This window comes from Ornithodoros turicata, unplaced genomic scaffold (genome assembly GCF_037126465.1).
Source record: "Ornithodoros turicata isolate Travis unplaced genomic scaffold, ASM3712646v1 ctg00000882.1, whole genome shotgun sequence".
In the NCBI taxonomy this organism is placed as follows: domain Eukaryota; kingdom Metazoa; phylum Arthropoda; class Arachnida; order Ixodida; family Argasidae; genus Ornithodoros; species Ornithodoros turicata.
In genome coordinates this window covers 188,711-205,016 of record NW_026999409.1, presented here as the reverse complement: position 1 = coordinate 205,016, position 16,306 = coordinate 188,711, and the positions used below count along the sequence as shown (strand labels likewise).

The 16,306-nt window shown below is 47.4% G+C and overlaps 1 protein-coding gene across 1 annotated transcript; it reads left to right on the top strand.

The window, feature by feature from the left end:
* Positions 1–12,398: 12,398 nt before the first annotated feature.
* Positions 12,399–15,626, top strand: LOC135375498 (uncharacterized). Its single transcript, XM_064608189.1, has one exon. The coding sequence runs from the start codon at positions 12,399–12,401 to the stop codon at positions 15,624–15,626; it is 3,228 nt and encodes a 1,075-aa protein (XP_064464259.1).
* The last annotated feature ends 680 nt before the right edge of the window (positions 15,627–16,306 follow it).

The following is a 16,306-nucleotide window of genomic DNA, read 5'->3' as shown; positions in this document are numbered from 1 at the left end:
CTCTATTTCTATCTTTTTATTCTATTTTCTGCCTATTTTTTTATTTTTTATGACCACGATTATCCGGAAACGCACAACTGGTCTGGACGCGAGATAGACATTCCCCAATTAGTGTGATGGCTCCCTGGAGGGTGCTGATTAATGTGGGGGGTCCCAATTAGCTCTAATTGCTAATTAATGGCGTCCAGGCCAGATGTGTGTTTCCGGATAAACGTGGTCAGTACTTACTACTAGCGTGGAGAAGCGATCGGCATAGTGAGGACGCACCTTAAAGGGGCACTAAAATGCAAAAACAAGTTCAGTTCAAATTACTTTGCACGCTATGTCAATTTCGTACTTGTTATCATAATTCAAAACTTTGATTCCGTTACGGAGCTACAATCGAAATTATACCGAACTCTTTCTTTCTTGCTTCGGCGCTAAGCAGTGAACATCGTTTCAGCTAGTGCATCGGTGTTTTTAGCCCAAGCTGCGCGTGCACGCACGTGCCACGCCATGAAAAACATAGTGTGAAAAACACAGTGCGCGTTGCGAGGCGGATTGGCGTCGCTGTTCGAAGAACGTGAAGATAAATTTTGTCAGAGAAACGTTAGCGATAACTGTTGTGGCCTACAATTCAGTTAATCGATATTAAAAAAATGCCGTAGTGCGCATCACGCCACGCATATACGGAACACTACGATCGGATCCGTTCCAAATCTACACGGCCACGATAGCTATGTGTGCGCTTCTCCTGCTGTGTCGCTGAATGCCGCCAATCTTTGCCTCCTGGGGATCCCATTCGTTGCCGCCAAAGACGGCTCTGCTTTCATTGCGCCTTTCTTCTAAACGGTAGCGCAGTGTGAACTCATTTTGCTTGCATTATACTAATCGAAACACGGACTTTCATTTGAGAGCAAGTTGTTTTTGCATTTCCGTGCCTCTTCAAAGGAGCAATGAGGTGAGATATAACGACGCTCGAAATCCTGCCTCGGCTGTCAAGCTGTTTACCAGGAGTCACCATGCAAAATATTTTCATTCTGCGGTGCATTATAGCTGTGCAAAAGAATTTACAGACGGCCGACAGGATTCCCCCGTGACGTATTGGAGGCTCCGCGCCTTCTTTCTTTGTTTTTTTTTTCTTCGCAGCTTATACATGTTTGAGCTGTGCCGCTGTACGTCACTGGTTACGTCAGGGGGAGCAGCATACGTCACGACGTCCTCTCGTTCTGCGATGCGCTCTTTTCTCAAGGAGGATAATTTATCAAAGGTGTGCGGAACAGAGCCCTCGCGCTCACTCTGTAGGTCACCTACGCTCCTTGAGCAAGGGACAAAAGAAACCTACGCTCATCCTTCTTTTGCAGGAACTCATTTTATTCGTTGGAGAACACTCTGCACAGAAAAACGAAAACAATTTTCGGGGTCACCTCAGTGCTGCTTTAAAGGGACTACGTAATTTCCCGAACCCCCGTAGTTTTCATTTCGCTGAAAACTGTTCTTCCCGCCGAGCAACTCATATGCCAGAAATTTTTCCGGGCGAAATCGCTCCACTCTGTGAGAAGCGCGCGCTTGAAGCGTCTCCTCCGCATTCCTCCTCTCCCGCGCGCATTCTCCCGTAGATCGTGTAACTATACGAGCCGTACTCCTGTCCCCCGGTACGTCACCGGTGTTGCACAATGCCAAGTAATGCTCGCCATAGCCAGCTGCGAGCCCGTTGGCGTTGGCGCCTCCCAGTCGCACCTAGAAGGTCACAAGGTCTCTGGTCGCGTCTTAGGGCTAAAGCATTACGTTTCTCTTCGTTGCAGGCGTTCGGATAACACGCTATAATGAGCAGCTTTTTGTGTGTGAATCGTTCGATACAGTTGCGCTGGCAGGTACGACATGTGAGCTGTACTTTTTCGTCTAATGTAATCGTCTTCTGCTCCGCGGCCGTTCACAACAAGGAACCCAAGCATCTCTGTGGCTTTGAGGTTTTTGCTGGCGAGTTACGTGGGCCTCTAGCGATTCACCGCAAAGTTCGTATTCGTTGTATCGTCGTCACCAATGGAAAGTGTCTGGTGGCTACCTGGCGTTGCACGTCACTTGCAGTTATATTTACGTGTTGGTAATCTGACAACAAAGCAAGTGCGTTGTGAAGTCCGACTGTGTTATTTCGAAGATGTCCCCCTTTGTTGCTCGATTTGTTTGCACGAAATATCGTTTTACATTGTTTCAACTCGTGTTCTTCGTTATCATTAGTATTATTATTCAACGCAGCTTCGCGCTTTCAACCGATTCTGATTTACTCCGCATTTCGTGGTCTACAGACGGGACGGGCTGGCTGTATTTCCTTCCGTCGAAGGACTAGTTGTTTGCCTATGGGTACGTTTCACGGAAGGATTTCTGTTTTATGAGGTATTCAATGTTGAGAACGTCATAAATGTGAACAGTTACCATTAACAGCAACTATGCCTATAGAAACTCAACTGAAGCGTATTCTATAAGAGTATTCTACACATCGTATTTATTTCTGGTAACTGTTTGTTGTGTTACACATTTATTGTTCAACCAGGTTTCCAATACTATGTAATATATCCATAACCCCGAGACTGGGGGACACAAACTAACGACACCACCTGGCCTGCTTCATTGGCACCTTATGCTATTGTGTTACATAAGCTTGAAGTCACCCGTTGAGGTACCTGGAAAGAAGCAAAAAGCCCCAGTAGTCACGTAGCATGCCCTATATTTTGCTATTTAAAAAAAACGAGAAGTAATTGGTACTATTTAATTTAATTTAACTACTATTTTACATGGCTGCGCGTGAGGCATGGAGCATTCGTTCATTTTTATATTTGTAGCAGTACTTACTGGCTTTGCACTGCGGCCTCCAGAGGTGTCGCTAACACCCTGGACCATCGATGTCTTGCAAAGACACAGTGTTTGTGCCGACCCAAGAGCGTGTCACATCCCTACGCTGTGCCGATGGGAGCCAAAAAGCTCAAAACGGCCGTCTCCCTTCGATCTAATGATCGCCGTGGAAGGAGACAATGTAGTGCATGCCTGCTCTTCGTTTTTAGGGCGAGGGCAGTACAATTTTTGAACCGTGATGTGGGCAAGCTTACGCTTGTCCCATCCTACAGTTGGCAATACGAAACGGTCGTCCACAGCTGGGATTGTGGCACGCTTGAATTGCAAACATATATATATATATATATATATATATATATATATAAAGAGGGGGAAAAAGCCATTAAAGAAACAAGTAAATGATGCTAGACGTGCTTGAAATTCAAACTTACAGATTAAGATGGCTTCTATGGCTGCACGTAGAGAAACAGATACTCATGGAACGATGCGACAGCACCAGAGGACACGTGTTTCGCCGTGTTTGCGGCTCGTCAGCCCTGGGCAGCTGCGCATCGTTCGGAATTGGCAAACCAGGGGTCGCCCAGCGGGCGATATACACCTGCGAGGGTGACTGAGCACTCCTCAATGCCACAGTGCAAGCCAGTGATTTATAAAGAGGGGGAAAAAGCCATTAAAGAAACAAGTAAATGATGCTAGACGTGCTTGAAATTCAAACTTACAGATTAAGATGGCTTCTATGGCTGCACGTAGAGAAACAGATACTCATGGAACGATGCGACAGCACCAGAGGACACGTGTTTCGCCGTGTTTGCGGCTCGTCAGCCCTGGGCAGCTGCGCATCGTTCGGAATTGGCAAACCAGGGGTCGCCCAGCGGGCGATATACACCTGCGAGGGTGACTGAGCACTCCTCAATGCCACAGTGCAAGCCAGTGATTTATAAAGAGGGGGAAAAAGCCATTAAAGAAACAAGTAAATGATGCTAGACGTGCTTGAAATTCAAACTTACAGATTAAGATGGCTTCTATGGCTGCACGTAGAGAAACAGATACTCATGGAACGATGCGACAGCACCAGAGGACACGTGTTTCGCCGTGTTTGCGGCTCGTCAGCCCTGGGCAGCTGCGCATCGTTCGGAATTGGCAAACCAGGGGTCGCCCAGCGGGCGATATACACCTGCGAGGGTGACTGAGCACTCCTCAATGCCACAGTGCAAGCCAGTGAATTATAAAGAGGGGGAAAAAGCCATTAAAGAAACAAGTAAATGATGCTAGACGTGTTTGAAATTCAAACTTACAGATTAAGATGGCTTCTATGGCTGCACGTAGAGAAACAGATACTCATGGAACGATGCGACAGCACCAGAGGACACGTGTTTCGCCGTGTTTGCGGCTCGTCAGCCCTGGGCAGCTGCGCATCGTTCGGAATTGGCAAACCAGGGGTCGCCCAGCGGGCGATATACACCTGCGAGGGTGACTGAGCACTCCTCAATGCCACAGTGCAAGCCAGTGATTTATAAAGAGGGGGAAAAAGCCATTAAAGAAACAAGTAAATGATGCTAGACGTGCTTGAAATTCAAACTTACAGATTAAGATGGCTTCTATGGCTGCACGTAGAGAAACAGATACTCATGGAACGATGCGACAGCACCAGAGGACACGTGTTTCGCCGTGTTTGCGGCTCGTCAGCCCTGGGCAGCTGCGCATCGTTCGGAATTGGCAAACCAGGGGTCGCCCAGCGGGCGATATACACCTGCGAGGGTGACTGAGCACTCCTCAATGCCACAGTGCAAGCCAGTGATTTATAAAGAGGGGGAAAAAGCCATTAAAGAAACAAGTAAATGATGCTAGACGTGCTTGAAATTCAAACTTACAGATTAAGATGGCTTCTATGGCTGCACGTAGAGAAACAGATACTCATGGAACGATGCGACAGCACCAGAGGACACGTGTTTCGCCGTGTTTGCGGCTCGTCAGCCCTGGGCAGCTGCGCATCGTTCGGAATTGGCAAACCAGGGGTCGCCCAGCGGGCGATATACACCTGCGAGGGTGACTGAGCACTCCTCAATGCCACAGTGCAAGCCAGTGAATTATAAAGAGTGGGAAAAAGCCATTAAAGAAACAAGTAAATGATGCTAGACGTGTTTGAAATTCAAACTTACAGATTAAGATGGCTTCTATGGCTGCACGTAGAGAAACAGATACTCATGGAACGATGCGACAGCACCAGAGGACACGTGTTTCGCCGTGTTTGCGGCTCGTCAGCCCTGGGCAGCTGCGCATCGTTCGGAATTGGCAAACCAGGGGTCGCCCAGCGGGCGATATACACCTGCGAGGGTGACTGAGCACACCTCAATGCCACAGTGCAAGCCAGTGAATTATAAAGAGGGCGAAAAAGCCATTAAAGAAACAAGTAAATGATGCTAGACGTGTTTGAAATTCAAACTTACAGATTAAGATGGCTTCTATGGCTGCACGTAGAGAAACAGATACTCATGGAACGATGCGACAGCACCAGAGGACACGTGTTTCGCCGTGTTTGCGGCTCGTCAGCCCTGGGCAGCTGCGCATCGTTCGGAATTGGCAAACCAGGGGTCGCCCAGCGGGCGATATACACCTGCGAGGGTGACTGAGCACTCCTCAATGCCACAGTGCAAGCCAGTGATTTATAAAGAGGGGGAAAAAGCCATTAAAGAAACAAGTAAATGATGCTAGACGTGTTTGAAATTCAAACTTACAGATTAAGATGGCTTCTATGGCTGCACGTAGAGAAACAGATACTCATGGAACGATGCGACAGCACCAGAGGACACGTGTTTCGCCGTGTTTGCGGCTCGTCAGCCCTGGGCAGCTGCGCATCGTTCGGAATTGGCAAACCAGGGGTCGCCCAGCGGGCGATATACACCTGCGAGGGTGACTGAGCACTCCTCAATGCCACAGTGCAAGCCAGTGAATTATAAAGAGGGGGAAAAAGCCATTAAAGAAACAAGTAAATGATGCTAGACGTGCTTGAAATTCAAACTTACAGATTAAGATGGCTTCTATGGCTGCACGTAGAGAAACAGATACTCATGGAACGATGCGACAGCACCAGAGGACACGTGTTTCGCCGTGTTTGCGGCTCGTCAGCCCTGGGCAGCTGCGCATCGTTCGGAATTGGCAAACCAGGGGTCGCCCAGCGGGCGATATACACCTGCGAGGGTGACTGAGCACTCCTCAATGCCACAGTGCAAGCCAGTGATTTATAAAGAGGGGGAAAAAGCCATTAAAGAAACAAGTAAATGATGCTAGACGTGCTTGAAATTCAAACTTACAGATTAAGATGGCTTCTATGGCTGCACGTAGAGAAACAGATACTCATGGAACGATGCGACAGCACCAGAGGACACGTGTTTCGCCGTGTTTGCGGCTCGTCAGCCCTGGGCAGCTGCGCATCGTTCGGAATTGGCAAACCAGGGGTCGCCCAGCGGGCGATATACACCTGCGAGGGTGACTGAGCACTCCTCAATGCCACAGTGCAAGCCAGTGAATTATAAAGAGTGGGAAAAAGCCATTAAAGAAACAAGTAAATGATGCTAGACGTGTTTGAAATTCAAACTTACAGATTAAGATGGCTTCTATGGCTGCACGTAGAGAAACAGATACTCATGGAACGATGCGACAGCACCAGAGGACACGTGTTTCGCCGTGTTTGCGGCTCGTCAGCCCTGGGCAGCTGCGCATCGTTCGGAATTGGCAAACCAGGGGTCGCCCAGCGGGCGATATACACCTGCGAGGGTGACTGAGCACTCCTCAATGCCACAGTGCAAGCCAGTGAATTATAAAGAGGGGGAAAAAGCCATTAAAGAAACAAGTAAATGATGCTAGACGTGTTTGAAATTCAAACTTACAGATTAAGATGGCTTCTATGGCTGCACGTAGAGAAACAGATACTCATGGAACGATGCGACAGCACCAGAGGACACGTGTTTCGCCGTGTTTGCGGCTCGTCAGCCCTGGGCAGCTGCGCATCGTTCGGAATTGGCAAACCAGGGGTCGCCCAGCGGGCGATATACACCTGCGAGGGTGACTGAGCACTCCTCAATGCCACAGTGCAAGCCAGTGAATTATAAAGAGGGGGGAAAAGCCATTAAAGAAACAAGTAAATGATGCTAGACGTGTTTGAAATTCAAACTTACAGATTAAGATGGCTTCTATGGCTGCACGTAGAGAAACAGATACTCATGGAACGATGCGACAGCACCAGAGGACACGTGTTTCGCCGTGTTTGCGGCTCGTCAGCCCTGGGCAGCTGCGCATCGTTCGGAATTGGCAAACCAGGGGTCGCCCAGCGGGCGATATACACCTGCGAGGGTGACTGAGCACTCCTCAATGCCACAGTGCAAGCCAGTGAATTATATCTGAGTATCTGTTTTATGAGTATGAGTTATGAGTATGAGTTATATGAGTATCTGTTTCTCTACATGCAGCCATAGAAGCCATCTTAATCTGTAAGTTTGAATTTCAAACACGTCTAGCATCATTTACTTGTTTCTTTAATGGCTTTTTCCCACTCTTTATAGTTCAGGACGATGCGCAGCTGCCCAGGGCTGACGAGCCGCAAACACGGCGAAACACGTGTCCTCTGGTGCCGTCGCATCGTTCCATGAATATATATATATATATACATATTTATATATTTATCTTGTAAGATGTGCGCATCCCAACGACGTAAAATTACTTGTGTAGCGTGTACGCATGACACCGAAGCAGCACTTGGGCAAAGGAGGGTGCTGATAGAGCCGGACGGGCTGTCCTCCCGCAGCTCTGTAAACAACCGTTCCATTACCGGAAACAGTAACGGAAACGAAACGGAATTGAAAGGCTGGTATCAGAAACGGATAACCGAAACCAGGTCCATTGATACTCTCTCTGGTCACGAAACTCCGCCGGAGAACAATAGGTCAGGTTTGCCTAGGGCGAACCGCCGCCGCGCGGAGTCGCGCGCGTCGCTACTTGGGGAGAAAACGCCAGCTGATATGGGCAAATGCCGCTTCTTCTGCCTGAGTTTTGACCAGTGTAGACACTTCTTCCTGAAATCCACGTGCATCCTTAGACTGTGAATAGATTTCGGCTAATCTTTGCATGCTGCAGACGTGTTGTGTCCCGGCGTGTCGCTTGGGATATGATAATTCTGGTGAAAAGGTATCGTTTTTTTCGCGTTGCCGATTGATGCCATCAAGCGAGAGAAGTGGAAGTGTTCCATTCCTCGGAAAGAAGACTCGCGTTTCAGCTTCGAGTCAAAGTGGACACGCGTGTGCGAGAAACACTTTGACGCATCCGACATCGCCAGAGCGGACGAATTCCTCGTGACACGGGTAGCTCCGAGTGGCACCGCAAGCAAAGAGAAGGTCACCATGCCTCGCGATAGGTCAAAGCTGCGTCCTGAGGCCGTGCCAAGAATTTTTGACGGGTGTCCGCAATACTTGAGCACCCCAAAGCCTAAAAGTCGTGCAAGGAGGTGGCTGCCAGCAGCGAAACCGTCCTCGAAAAGAAAACGGGCGAGTAGTAGTGGTGCAAGCTCGGCGCCTCTCATTGACGTTGGAACAGGAGAATTCTGCGTTGAAGAGAGACAGCTAGGCGCATCAGAACAGAATGTGCGTTGCTATTCATAGAAACCCGTTGAAACTTGTCTGCTGTAAACACATGACTGCAATGCAGCCAACAAGAGGCCATAATAAGACGCATTCATGAATTTATCTTTTCTAGCCTGCAGTGAAACCCGCAACAATTCCTGTCGGATTGATTCACATGTGTGCATAAAAGCAAAACTTGACCGAATAAAGCGGAAGCTGTTGGAGACACAAAAGAAGCAGTACACCCTGCAGAGAAAGTTGGCACAGCTCTGTCCGTGTAACCTGCAAGATGTCACATGTACCTCATATGTATGTCACATGTCCGGGTGCAAGCGCTGGACCCAGTGCGCGCTACATCCATAAAACAGCTGAAGTGCTTAATTTTTTCTTTTTTGTGAGATGTCGGCTGCACTTCTTTTCCCGCGAAAAGAACAATAAGCTTAACCTGCCTACTCCCAAATCACGCCCTGCTGCAGGTGGCAGGAAAGATTCACCACTGACGGTGAACAGTGCAAATAAGTCTGGCCATCCAAGGCCGTAAGACATTTGGTCATTCCATGAGTTACCCTGGAACATTGTTTTTGCCGATTATCATAATTGATTATGTAAAGCCCAGTCACTCACGGCCATTGATGTTCTGTGATATAAAGTCCTCACTGCCAGTGCCACTGACTGTGATCACTGTTGTTTCGCGATTCATAAAATTTATAATATAATCATAAAATGTAGTTAATTAGAACCTCCATGGTGTGGGAACCACGTTGCAATAGCAGTATTGTGGAGTTCTGCTATACCTAAAATAGTAAATACGCAATAAATGATGATTGGCTGCATTGCTGTAGCGCAGGTGGAGTCATCATTTTTTCATACATCAAACGCGATTGAAACACGTGCAGTAAAGCGTGTCGATGAGATAACTGCCTAAATGCAGCGTTTTTAAGTGACAAATCACGTACCGAATCGTTAACGCTATAAGCGCCTCTGCAAATTTGAGGTCAGTCCCATTTGGACGTCGGTATGTGAAAGCAATTGCTCGCTGAAAGTCCTCTTGCGTCCGCAGCTGATTATACTGCTCAGAGAGCTATATACCGCTGCACACGCGTACACGTGCAAAATAAAACAAAATTCAACTACGCTGAACAACGTTATTTGGTTTGTTGTGCCCAAAACCACCCAAAACGGCCAGCTCAGCCCACGCGCGACCATACGGGTACGATGAGCCAGACGCGACCGTCACCCCCTGATGCTTATGCGCGCGCCGCCGCGCGGCAGCTCCGGTCCCTAGGCTAACTTGACGGCGGAGTTTCGTGACCAGAGAGAGTATCAAAGGACCGTGCCGAAACGAAAATATAGCAGTAACGAAAATGGAAACGGTAACCAAAATACTCCGTTATCCTTCCCTGCTTTCTGCTACTTGACTAAGAAAGAAAGGTGCTGCTAGTGAAGCAGTATCTGTTTCTTACTCAAGTAGCAGAAAAGTACCACTTGCTTTCCTTTATCGCTTGCTTTAAATATAATTTCTGGACACGTTAGAGCAAACACCCTGTATACCCAGTTTTATTACATCTGAGTAGAAAGAGTAGGTCACTCTTTAAATAAGCACCAAATGTCGCATGTCGGTAGCATCCACTGATCTCTATGTATAAAGGCTGGATCGCGCAAGGGAGAGGGGCTCGTGGGGGAGAGGCGTGCCTTCGGGCCGCCATGTTGGGGTGCCCTAAAGTGCTGTGTGTGCCCATAGAAAACAATGGGAGGCAACAGAGATTGTGAGTATTTATTGCGCTGCTAGCATTGATCGTTGTTTGTCATCACACAATTTTGTAAGGTACCAGTATACTGATGTATCCTAACAGTGTTTCACAGGTGTCCTGCCGTTCGATTCGTAATTACGTTATGTTTTGCATTCCGAAACTAGACCGTCACTGCGGTGCAGCGCTGGGGATTGTACTACAGCACGTTTCCCAGCCAATATTTCAATAAGAGACGACTTGAGGTTAACAACAACCTTGTATATGATATTGTAACCTTGTATATAACCTTGTATATAATATCCCGTACTGCGTTCTGGACAAAAATTTTTCCATAAAGAACGGTCCGGGAAAAGATATACTCGCATGGCAGAAAGAGATCGTTCTGTAGAATCACAGCCGTTGTTTTAGCCGTGTATGCGTTTAGTATGATTTCTATCAAGCATCGCCTTAGAAAGAGTCTTGTAGTAAACGACAGCGGTGCTTTGCCTCGCAAATATGGACACACCGAAGCAGCCCAAATAATTACTTCACGCAATTAGATCACACTCGTTAGGACAGTTAATCAGGTAGTGATGTAAGCTTAATCAATTAAGTTACTTAGAAAGTGGTAACACCTCCTTGAGACACAGGACGTATCTCTTTTTGAAGTACAGCCTTTCTATGTTTGTTTGCTTCTTCCTTTATTTGTTCTGATTATTTGCAGGCGCGGTTGTGCCAAACTGAATGTCTTTCTCCAGCACTCACATGCTTTTGTTGAATACAACTGCAGCGTGAGGAAAGCTGCTTGGGGACGGGGTCCTGCTATCCAGTGTTGACTTTGTCATGCTTGTTATGTGGAGCATATTCCAAACAATGGAGCTCCACGTATGGTCTTCAAATTGCAAGAGGACTATTTGGAGGTTGAAACAGTTGTGATTTTGTCATTTTGGCCCTCGTGTACCCAGTCTGTGAAACGCAAACAAAAGAGTCTAACACGATATGCTTTTGTAATGAAGATCACTGATGATGAGTAAAGAGAATATACGAGTTCAAGTTTATTCAATATTTTATATCATTCATTATATTATTCAACATTTTATGTCAAGTTTATACAACATCAAGTTTATTCAAGTTCAAGATTTATTTCTTGCACTTATGCGTTTCAGGATACAGTGAACGTGCAGGGAGGTCGCAAAAGGCTACATTTATTGTTTTGTGACCTTGCTACAATGGTAATATATATTTTAGGAATGACAATGGTCAGGTACGCTCTCTAAATTTGTAGCACTCAATTTTAGGTTGGAATGAGCAATGAATAGCAACTTCCCCACTGATATTTTCTCATACAGTCGACCCGCGTTTATCCGGACTTCATTTATCCGAATCCTGCGCTATCCGGACAAAAAAGCATGGGGACGGATTTCTCCCCACGTATTTCGCCCTCGTTTATCCGGACTTCAGCTTCCGGACTCGGACGAGGATTCCAGGGAGCAGAAGTGACTAATACCCAACAATCGGCTTCAGTTATCCGGTCATTGTCCAGGAATGACACCTGGCCCGCACCTAGTTAAGCGAGGTCGAGAACCCTGGTCGTGGCCTCCTTTTTACTCACACAAACACGGTGTTCCTAGGAAGAATTTTCTCCCTTTCCGACTTTGCACGTTACACAAAAGTAATCCAATGAGCAGTCTGGTCATTTCAGACTGAGAAGGTCCGCAACGAGGACCCCTGCGCTGCAATCACACATGACGACATCGTCAGTGTCGTCGCTTCCGATAGTGTTCAAGAAGAATCTGATGATGAAAGCGTGGATGCACCGGCTGTGACGGTAAAAAATGCGCGGGCGGCACTGAGAACAGCACTATTATTTTTCGAGCATCAGAACAATATTTCGCAAATCAATGCCATTAGCAAAAGTTTGCAAGACTTGGATGCGTGTATTAGAATGAAACCGATGACAATGTATAGTTTTCCGTGTAATGGTCAATAAAGATGTCTGTTGTGTTGTTACGGCCATATCGGCATGAGCATGCGGACCAGATGGTCAGCACGATGGTCATCGAAAATAAAGAGAAAGAAGTTGATCTCCTCATGGACGGTCGCGTCATGCAGGCTCCATGGAAGTTGGATTCTTTCTTACAAAGGTAGTTATTTCCTTCCGACCGACACCACATTGGCGACGAGGGTTTTGAGAAGAGAAGGAACTGCACCACGTTGAAGATTCCTCATGAGCTTCGGCGGTATTACGCCTCCGCCCACGTTCTTATCCACTCCCGGCAAGCCTAACGTTCCATGGACGCAATGGAGACAACTTTTCTGCAATTTCTTGGGAGCCTCACGAGCTGAGGAATTCACATCAAAAAGGAAGAAGCAAATCCTTCTACATTGCTTGGGGATAGAAGGCCTTCGCATTTATAATACCTTTCCAGAAGTAGTACACGAAGCTACGCAAACTGCATCACGTGAAGCCGGCGCAACACCGTCTACAAGTACCGTGTCAGGTACAGTGACGCCTGTCCCTGACGAGTACGAAACGGCCCTACGTACTTTAGATGCTTACTTCGCTACCACCATCAACGTGGTGACGGAACGCCACAACTTCAGGAGAAGAACTCAGCTACCGGGCGAGAGCATTGACGATTTTGTTTTGGCCTTACGGGAGTTATCCGCTTCATGCAACTTTGGCGCCCAAACTGAAGACAACTTGCGAGACCAATTTGTACAAGGAGTATATTCGCAGCAAATACGTGGGAGGCTTCTCCTTGACGGATCGGCTCTAACGTTTTCTCGTGCCGTGGACATCGCCAAGCATTGTAAAAGGGTATCGGACGAAACCCAGTCCTTCGTACATGGTGATGTCGTTCAAGCCATCGGCAACGCTCCGTTGTCGAAAACCCGAGGGCGTCAAAGTAAAGGACAAACGCTCCAGCTGCATCATTCCCAGAACTCTCAGCGCAAGGACGGAGCGCAAAGACTACGCTGCTATCGGTGCGGGTCAATGCAGCATCTCGCAAATGCTTCGAACTGTCCAGCGTTTCACAAGCGTTGCAACAACTGTGGCAAGGTTGGTCACTACGCCACGGTTTGTCGTGCGTTGAAGACACCGACGAAAGTACAGGAGCTTTCTACAGAGGAGGATGAAGTTCTAAATGTCGTGGTACCTTCAAAGGAAGGGCAAGGCCTCTTCATCGAAGCGCGTCTTGAAACTGTACCGGTAAAGTTCTTGATTGATACGGGATCGTCAGTATCCATTCTGCAAGAAGATCTCTTCAGGAGACATTTCGCTCATCGGTTCACTCTGGTTCCACCGCGCACTGCTTTAGTGGATTACTCAAGACGGAAGATTGATGTAAAGGGGTGCTTCGAGGCTGCCGTCACTTACGAAGACAAGCACCATGCTGTTCGCTATTTCGTAGTTTCCAGAGGAACAACGTTATTGGGACTTGACGCCATCAAAGGACTCGGCATACATATTGAAGGTGGAACACTCAGCTGCTATGAAACGTCCTTCGCTTCATCAATGCTACCAGACTCACTTGCACAGGACTTTTCACAGCTATTTCCAACAGAGCTGGGTTTGGCTAACGGATTTACCCACAAGGTGAAAGTTCGTCAAGATGTCCCACCCGTAATTGCTAAACTACGTCGACTGCCATTGGCAGTTCGCGACGCTGTTACGGAAGAGCTGCGTCGCCTTGAAAAGGAAGACATACTAGAACGGGTTGAGGCGTCAGAATGGGTTTCCCCCATTGTAGTAATTCCAAAAAAGGATGGAAAGATTCGCCTTTGTGTGGACCTTCGTGAGGTGAACAAAGCCATCATACCAGACCTGTTCCCTCTTCCACATACAGAAGAGCTGCTGAATGCCCTAGCAGGAGCTCAGTACTTCTCTCGAATCGATTTAAGGTCAGCGTACCATCAAGTCCTTCTGCATCCTGAAAGTAGGTGCTTGACCACATTTATTACCCATGATGGACTCTACAGATTCAAACGGGTCTGCATCGGACTTTCATCTGCGCCCGCCATGTTTCAAAGAATGATGTCTTTGATACTCAAGCATTGCTCCGGAGTATTATGTTACATCGACGACATCATTGTGTTTGGGAGACACAAAGCTGAACATCAAGAAAATCTTCGAAGAGTGCTCACCGTCATTCGCTCAACCGGATTGAAGCTCAATGCAAAATGTGTGTTCGAGACACAGGAGCTGGAATTCTTAGGGCACCACGTAAGCACTCATGGATTACGTCCGCTTCGTTCTCAAGTGGAAGCAATTACACATGCACCAGCACCAAAGGATGTTGCTACCCTACGTTCGTTTTTGGGACTTGTAGGTTTTTACTCAAAGTTCGTCCCAAACTTTGCCACGGTCGTGGAGCCTATGCGTGCCCTACTACGAAAAAATCAACCCTTCCTGTGGACAGACATTGTCAATGACAGTTTCAATGCTGTGAAGTCACTCTTCAGAGAAGACCGTGTCGTCCACCCGTTCGACCCTACACTACCAGTAATCGTCAAGACAGACGCTTCTTCGTACGGGCTAGGAGCTGTTCTGCAACAAATGCAAGGCAATATGTATCGGACAGTTGCTTTCGCTTCACGTACCCTTTCTTCGCAAGAGCGCAAGTACGCTGTAGCGGAAAGAGAAGCGCTGGCATGCCTATGGGCATGCGAGCACTGGCACGTCTACCTTTGGGGTCGTCCTTTTCTTATTCGCACAGATCACCAAGCCTTGGTGACATTGCTATCGGCACGCGGCACAGGAAGACGTCCACTGCGACTTAGTAGATGGACAGAGCGCCTTCTTCGTTACAATTTCACAGTCGAGTACTGCCGGGGTACCGACAACAAAATAGCAGATGCGCTGTCGCGATTGCCTCAGTCACACGATGCCCAGACTGAAGAACTTATTCAAGAACACGACTTTGTTGGCCAAATCGAAACGTCTGTACCGAAGACAGACCTTCAATTAGCATCACGGAATGATCCGATCTTGAAACAAGTCATGGAGTTTGTGATGGAAGGATGGCCGTTAAAGCAAGACTTGATGCCAAGTCATCAGCCATTTTTTCGAGTTCAAGAGGAACTCACGGTATTCGAAGACCTCCTAATACGTGGAAATCGCATAGTGGTACCACCAGCGTTCACGGGACATCTTTTTGAAAAAGCTCCTCCTGACTGCAGATACGCCATCGTGATGGTGGACTATTTTTCTAAATGGCCAGAGGCCAAGTTCTGCGCGAATGTGACAGCATCAACAATTTTGGACTTCCTGAGATCAGTGTTTGCACGTGAAGGCTATCCGGACAACCTGGTGTCCGATCACGGACCCCAGTTCATTTCACATCAGTTTGAACAGTTCCTCAGGGATAGAGGCATTCAACATTCATTTTCATCTCTGTATTATCCACGTGCAAACGGGCTTGTTGAAAGGTTTAATAGAGTTCTGAGTTAATAGAGAGTGGAAGGGTAGAGTAATCTAGAGGTAAAGGAGGCTAAAAATCTAGAGGTAAGGTAAATCTAAAGGTAGAGATAGAGTAATCTCTAGTTAATCTGAGAGAGTTAATAGAGTTTTCTTCTCTACTTGGAAGGAAGACCACTGCGACAAACCGTCACCGACTACCTGGGAGTGTACAGATGTACCCCGCATGCAACTACCGGAAAATCACCTGCTGAACTTTTACATGGCAGGAAACCACGGACACGACTGGACATCGTTGGGATACCGTCATCTTTACTTGAGGATGATCCTGCTGCAGCAATGACCAATCTACGTGAACGCGTGCGCAGGCATCAGCAACAGAGCAAGACCTACACGGACCAGAAACGTAGTGCCAAAGCGCCAAAATATAAAGTAGGAGATTACGTTCGGGTACGCAAACCAGGATTCACTCCAAAAGGAATGCCGTCATTCTCCAAGCCACTCAAAATCATCCGACAAAAAGGGAGGTACTCGTTCCAACTAGCCGACGGCAACACATGGAACGCATATAATATGTGATAAATGAATGTGATCAACAGTAGATGTAAACAACATGAGTAGCCAGAGAAGTGCATTCTCAATAAATAATTGTCTTCTTATAGCGTATATGTGCATGCCTATTAACTGAAACAATTATCACAGTTCCCTGGCAA

Coding starts and splice junctions, on each gene's coding strand:
- LOC135375498 (XM_064608189.1), top strand. CDS start 12,399: ATGAGCTTCGGCGGTATTACGCCTCCGCCCACGTTCTTATCCACTCCC.